At 40.5% G+C, this 7,506-nt stretch overlaps 1 protein-coding gene across 1 annotated transcript; it reads right to left on the bottom strand.

The window, feature by feature from the left end:
* Positions 1–2,188: 2,188 nt before the first annotated feature.
* Positions 2,189–6,631, bottom strand: mtx2 (metaxin 2). Its single transcript, XM_015944721.3, has 10 exons — positions 6,450–6,631; positions 4,676–4,723; positions 4,540–4,586; positions 4,146–4,218; positions 3,989–4,065; positions 3,814–3,906; positions 3,707–3,745; positions 3,502–3,627; positions 3,362–3,438; positions 2,189–3,100 (listed from the first exon to the last, which is right to left on the bottom strand). Exons 1-10 carry the CDS (start codon positions 6,487–6,489, stop codon positions 2,941–2,943), a joined length of 780 nt encoding a protein of 259 aa, XP_015800207.1. The 5' UTR covers positions 6,490–6,631; the 3' UTR covers positions 2,189–2,940.
* Positions 6,632–7,506: the final 875 nt, after the last annotated feature.

Genomic DNA, 7,506 nt, shown 5'->3' with positions numbered 1-7,506 from the left:
TGTGGGGAGTTAAACTCCCACTTCAGTTATTTGGTTAAAGTACAGGTGTGAAGATTAACACTGTTTTTTGTTTCAAAGGTCAAACAAATATAAATGGGGTTGCAGGTTCTTTTCAACCTCTTCAAATTATCCTCTTCGAATGATCAAAGGTGAAGCAATTTCTCGTGAACTTAAAACTGTTGGACATGCATTTGTAACAGGTTACTCATAGTGTGTCATCCCCTCTTCAGCTCTTACAGCATTCTGTGGGGAGGTTTAAAGAGAATAAGTGGAAATTTGAGCATCCAATTAAGTTCAAACATGTTTTTATTATTTTTGAACTTTTTAATGGTCTAGCTCCAGCTAACCTGCCTGATATGATGTGGCTGTAAGTCCTCACCTGAGAGCTTTTTCAATAGCAGCTCCAACACTCTGGAATGAGTTTCTATTATATAATAGGAATTTTTCTTCTGTTATGGTTTTTAAGTCTTGGTTGAAAACCTTGTTATGCACTGCAGGATAACATTGCAACAAGGTGAAGCTCTCTATTTAATGGTCGATCTACGCTCCAGTCCTCATCTACAGGGGCGACAGTGTCAGGGGAGTTAAGTGTCCGCTCCGTAATCGGGAGGTTGCAGGTTCAAGCCTGTCACTGTGTCATTGGGCCAGTTATTTAACCCACCTTGCCTGCTGGTGAAGTTTGGAGAGACTGGTGGCGCCAGTGCTCAGCAGTTTTGCTTCTGTCAGTGCACCCCAGGGCAGCTATGGCTACATTATAGCTCATCACCACCAGGGTGTGAGTGTGTGTGAATGGATGGATGACTGGTTGTGTTGTAAAGCACCTTGGGGGGTTCTATTGGACTTTAGAAGGTGCTTCATCAAAAACAGGCCACTTAGCATCAATGGTTACAATCTTTGTGTAGTGACAGAAACCACAAGATAATGGAAACAAGAAATTAGGTTTCTCTGGTGTCTGGACTGTCCCTCAGAGATAGGGTGAGAAGCTCGGTCATCTGGGAGGAGCTCAGAGTAGCTCCACTGCTCGGCAAAAGCAACATAATGCGTTGACATTTATGTTTTTAACAATTTAAGCCATGCGCCAATAAAGGCTTTTTAATTTTGTATCTCCTGAGTGCCTCAGATCTCCTTTTGCCCAACAATCATGTGGATCCCTCGGCTGAAGAGCACCAGATAAAATTTCTTACAGCCCTGCAGCACTTCCAGCATTTTTTCTATTTTAGATCCACTGCTCCTCCACATCGAGAGGAGCCAGTTGAGGTGGCATCTGGTTAGGATGCTTCCTGGATGCTTTCCTGGTGAGGTTTTCTGGGCACTTCCAACTGGGAGACCTAAAGAAAGACTCAGGACATGCTGGAGGGACTATGTCTCACGGCTGAACAGGGAACGCCTTAGGATCCTCCCGGAGGAGCTAGTCCAAGTGGCTGGAGAAAGGGAAGTCTGGGCCTCCCTGCTTAGGTTGCTGCCCCGCGACCCGACCCCGGATAAGAGAAGGAAAATTGATGGATGGATGTTAAGAACTTTGGTAATATGAATTTATCTGAAAAGTGATTTGTGAATAAAAGTCAAATCAAGGAATAGGAAGGAAACTAAGATAGTTTTAAAACATTTATAACCCTTCTGTGATCGTTCCTCTATTATTAACCTTTTACTTTTTAACTGTAAATACTTCTGTAAGTGTTTGAGACAGATGAAACACACGTACCCGGAGCATCACATCTGACTGAATTTAAAAAAATAAAATGAAAAGATTCCATCACAGTTTAGTAAAAAGCAGAAGTCAGAAGACTGCATTGATCCAGTTTATCTCCATCTGTTAACTGGCTGACGACCTCCAGTTGTGCAGCATTTGGTCAGTGTGGCTCATCACTCATGATGTCACAGCTCCTGGAAGTTCACAGGTCGAACCCCGACCTCACAGGAAACCTGGAAGACAGACGCTGACTCTGTCTGACACACAGACACACAACCTGGTCAACAGCAGGGCATCCAGAGGTGATCGGACGTTACCAATGAGCTTGTATGAGACCTGGAGGCAGGAACACATTCAAGTGTGGATACAGCTGCCACTGGAGCCACAAATAGACCTCACGGACTTATCTTTGCAGCTGTTTTCAATTTTGGTTTGCACTCCCCTTTGAAGTTGAAATATAACATTAAAACGTGAGCTTCAAAGTAAAACAAAAATACATTTATTGGGGAAAGTAAAAGTTTATTGAGCTGAAAATCTGCCTTAGGCACTTTAACATAAGGAAAACAAAGTGGAAAAACATTTAAATCACACCATCATCACTATGTTCCCGTTTAGTTTCTTTGTACAATAGAAGACAAAAGCAGCTCTGGGTTTGCCAACGCTGTTCTGCATTTCTTACAAGCTTCTAAGCACCCCAGGAGAAAAATAAAATGTGCACGGTTTGACCTCAAACTGGGGTCAAGTGGAGTTCTGCCCTCTGAAAGTTGGTCGTGTTGCACAGCTGTGAAATTCATACGCCTACCGTTCCAAACGTGGCTCAAAAAAAAAATCTTCCAGCAACCTAAGAATGCAACTGGTGGAAAGGTAGACTGTAAATAAATATGCAAATGACTGTTTCACAGAGCATCCATTCAACTCAAAAACCCAATCAGTCTAAACTACGACATCTGCTCCCATCGGCTCTACATTCGATGATTCTCTGGAACTCGTTATTAGAGGCGACATATATACCTTGTTAATTGGCAATAAATGTCATTTCGTGGACTTTCTTTTATCTGCAGTGACTTTAATAAAAAACATTTTCTCATGTCTTAAAATAACTATCATCTCTCAAGCTGCATGCGACATTCAGGCAGGAAGCAAAAGGAGAGAATATTTCAAATGGGCAGTTTTAGGGGGCTGTGTGCTACAGTCAGGAGAATGAGAGACGGAAATGCAGAATGTACAGGGCGAGGTCATTTATCGGGCCTTCATGAGCTCTTGTCTTCAAAGTAAGTCTGCTCGATGCGTCTGCAGAAGGACAGCAGGTTGCTGTAGCTCTTCACCCGCTCTGCCAGCTCACTGCTGGTCAGTCTGGTGGTCAGTATGGTGAAGAGGTGACCAAACACCAGTGCATCCAGCTCTGTGGGCCTAGAACACACACACACACACACACACACACACACACACACACACACACACATACACTCAGATACTTTACTCAAAAATTGTATTATTCATTTTGTTCGCCCCATTTACAAAACCATTACAGACCAAATTCACCCAACAAACAATTAACCTTTTCAATGAGAATGTCTTCAATTTAAGACGCCGTGACAACAATGATCCACAAGGTGGTGCTCAAGCGATGCCAGCAGATTACAGAACCGATCAGGTTTACTGGATACATACTGTTTGTTGAAGAAGTACGGTTGCATCCCCAGCCTCTGAGAGAGCGCCTGGCAGCACTGACTCACATCTTCATAAACCTAAAAGAGAGCCAGACATCAAAACAAATACTCAATGTATCGGCTGATTTATTTTTTACTGACCTGCTGAAGCGTTTTCCCTCCCCAGCCGATGGCGTTCATCTTCCTGCGCACCTCCCACTGCTTCTGATAGGCCAGGATTTTACTGAGAGGCCAGGAGTAAGGGCTGCTGTACCTGGGACGTGAGATCTACTCAAAATAAAGACACACCAATGAAACGATAAAGAGTACAATAAAAAAAAAATACTCAAAGAATGAGAATACACACCTCTGCCGCTGTAGCGTCATCGCACCACTGGATGTATAACTGCAGAGAGGTGGAGGAGTTGTTATGGTAACAACCGTGTGTTGTTCCTATGCGTATTTGTGTCGTACCTCGGCAGTGAGCAGCATGTTGTTAACAAGCTCCATGTAAGCTTTCATCTCAGCTCTCTGAACGTCGTCCAAGCCGTCACTCAGAGAGTGACCCTGGGAAGAAAAAAACGAGCCTTATAAGAACGATCAAATCCACACTTTGAGTTGATCTGTTTCTGTGAAACTGTCGCATCACCTTAGCTTTGGTGAATTGCACTATCGGACCAAGTTCTGAAACCACCTGGTTCCCTACATGGATGAAGGGAATTTTCCCTGCAGGAAAAGGAAATAAAAAGCTTGATTGAAAGAACAAAGTGTGGGGATTAGGGCTATGGAACAGCATGTGTACTGACCAGATGGCGACATGAATTCTGAGTTCACTCTGCAAAGCACCTGCACAGGTAGACCGCACATCCTGAGATAGGCCTGCAGAGGAGAAACCAGACGAACGGTCACTGAGGGAAGATGTAAAAACAAAACTTCCAAAAATGGCTGGAAACTAAAAAGATATAAAACAACTAATTCACTGTAAATCAAGTTCAAATGATGCTTAGTTGAAAACCTGTTGGTTTTTAAAAATATGTACTTATTTTTATATAATATATCCCTTTATAGATGGAATAAATTGTCAGTTTAAATGAATAAAATCATTGTATGCTGCTTTACATAAATGTAAGACTATGGCAGGAATAGAGGACCACACAGAATAAACATGCAGACATTTGAGCACAATCATAAACAATCTACCTGCACAGCAAGAGACGACGCATGGTCTGAGAGCAGGATCTGATCTTCTGTTTAGAAATAAACAAAGAAAGAAGGAGATCACCTAGAGAACTGGCAAATAAATAATTAGGATTGTTCTTCCAGTTCTCGGTCTTACCCTTCAGGGGTTGGTACAGGGTTGCATTTTCAGGCCAAGGCTCAGCAGCTGTCAGTCACAAACAAACATGTGCAGACATGATGCACAGTTAAAACGTGACTTCCTTGGTTTTATCTGGGTCAGTCTGATTTGGGTTTTCTGATGTACCGTAGTTGGAAACATTGTTCAGCTGTGTGACCAAACCTGGTTCCACCTCCAGATCTCAGCTTCACGTGGTTTGTGGTCAACCCGTGATGCACATTTGAAAACTTAAGTTGCTAAAGTCAATTTGAAGGAAAAATACTTTTAATCAGATGTTTATCTAACTAAGAAATAAATGTACTATTCTTCAAAAATGCCAAATCAGACTATTACTTATCCACCACAACTGAGAACCTCGGAACCGGATCAGAACCGCCGCCCGGACAACCAGGAGAGGATCATGTGCAGCTTTTAAAAATACCAACTGGACTTGCTTGCTTGTGTTTAGGTTGGATCCAGCTCACAGAAGCCCGCATGAGCTCCAGAACCGGAAGCTCTCCGTCTCTCTAAAGCACTAAACTACGTTAGGTGAACAGATATTAACGAGTATGAGACCGCTGACAGACGCTCATTAGTATTATATTATATTAACTGACCAATACTATTTTAATTGTCTGGTACACGATAGTAATCTGTACAATATTGTGATGTTACCTGCTGCTTCTCCTCTGGCCAATGATTTCTCCCTCTGGTTTGTCTCTGCCCTCTGGGGCGTGCAGCAAACTCATAACTTTATGGTTTTGGTCAATCAGAAGTAGAAATACAAACATGTAAAGTTTCCTCTGTGTCAGAGCCGCATTAGAATCCATATTTTTCTCTGGATTAAGCTAACAGTCCTCCTCTGACGTCACTTGGTTTGACAAAAAAAACTTTCTCACAAAAATGACTCTAAAAGCCTAAATAATTCATGTATGTGTAAAAAAAAACTTTTAAAACGAGTTTCTATTATGTTTCTCTAAACATTGGTTCATGGGAGTCTCTAACCTGCAATTTGCTCTTTAAGTCCTTATCTGCCAACACGGTTCTCACGTTATCCTAAATTTGTTTGGAACAACTCTGTCCAGGTGTATGATAGAACTGAGGTTTTAAACTGCTTTCACAAACATTTGATCTCATCTGGTTTATGTCTACTTCTGTTGGACCACCTCCTGTTTCCCCTTGCACAGCTTGCCCAATGACCCCTGGTGCCTCTTTTAATGTTATTCCATTTAATGTAGAGCAAGTGCATGAAATTATTTGAACTCTCAATCACAGGAAACCTTCTGGTCCAGGACTCCCTTGAAAATTACGTTTTTTAATCTCAATGGGTCCTTCCTGGTTAAATAAAAATATAAATGATGTGTTTTTGCTAACAAACCTCTTACTAAACTTTTATCTAGATTTCTTAAACTATATTCCACTTAATAAATATATTGCTTGGAATAAAACGATTAAACATTTACACAATTTTCCTCTTTAGCATCACCTCCAGAGCAGCAAACTGCTAAAACCTGCTCTTAATGATGATCAGTTGATAAATGTCTGTGATTAGCAGCAGCTAGCTGCAACAAATCGCCTTCATTTATCCGGAATTACTAGCTTGTCAGACACCACTTCTGTTTATAGGCATAGGTTATGTTAAATGTCCAGCTTAGCTTTCTGTTTTAAAAGGTCACATACACGTGAGTAAACTCCCTTTTCTGAGATGCTAACCATTAGCTCAGAGCTAAAGGTAACCTAGACGATCATTAAGAGCCTGAATTAAACACTTTACCTGCCAACTGCGACACGAAAGCCTCCGCTGCCAGAGACATGGTGCTGTATAACACTATTATTGCTAAACTGTAATTACAGACAGCGATTATTACTCGACTTGTGTTTCATGTCAGGTTAAGGACAAGTGTTGTTCTCTATGGTTCCGCCCGCATTTGATGTCCCCCGGTGCACAGGCAGTCTGATGTTTGGTTCCACTTTACGCACAAACCTTAGAAACATTTACTTTAATTTTATGCTTGGGAGCATTTAAATTGCGCGTTTAAAATCAACATTTTATTTTAAGTTTCCTGAGATCGATGTGTAGTTATTCAGTGGTAAAACAACAAAAAGCAAAACGTTTATCTTAATCTCATCACATCTGTATGATCTCGAATCAAATAGAATAGAATAGAATAGAATAGAATAGAATAGAATAGAATAGAATAGAATAGCCTCTTTATTGCTCCTCAGTTGAGAAATGTTGGTGTCTAAGCTTCTCAACAAAAACCAAATGGGGGCTAAAAAGCAGAAATTCGTTTGAAATTTTTCAAAAATTCTAAATCAAAATATGTATACAGTACACATTTTGGGATATAACAACTATTAGTCCACGTTAACCCACTTAAATCTCTTAAAGCAGACTTATATTTAGTTTTAGACAACCATTCTTCAGACTCGAGATCTTCCTTGTTAGTGTAAGGTGTAAGGCTGTCTTCTTTCCATTTGCAATTGTTTTCAATATACAGAGAGACTTAAAGTGGCACTTCTGAATTATGTATTCATAACTATAATTGTAGTATTATGAAGGTGTCGATCTAATGGCCCATTAATTAACATATTTATTTTTTTAAATGTATTCAATTCATTATAAGGTTTTTTTAACTCTTAATTGAAATTGAACTTTGGTTGTTAAATCCTTTTAGCACACTGACACTATTTGCAAACACTTTGTAGCTACCTTATTTATTTATTTATTTATTTATTTATTTATTTATTTTGGGGTAAACTTTTAAAATACTTTGTTGATCTGCTCCTCACTGTCAGTATGCAGTGGCAAATCCACCAGTAGAGAGCGC

Source organism: Nothobranchius furzeri, chromosome 12 (genome assembly GCF_043380555.1).
Source record: "Nothobranchius furzeri strain GRZ-AD chromosome 12, NfurGRZ-RIMD1, whole genome shotgun sequence".
NCBI lineage: Eukaryota > Metazoa > Chordata > Actinopteri > Cyprinodontiformes > Nothobranchiidae > Nothobranchius > Nothobranchius furzeri.
This window is presented reverse-complemented; position numbering and strand designations above follow the sequence as displayed.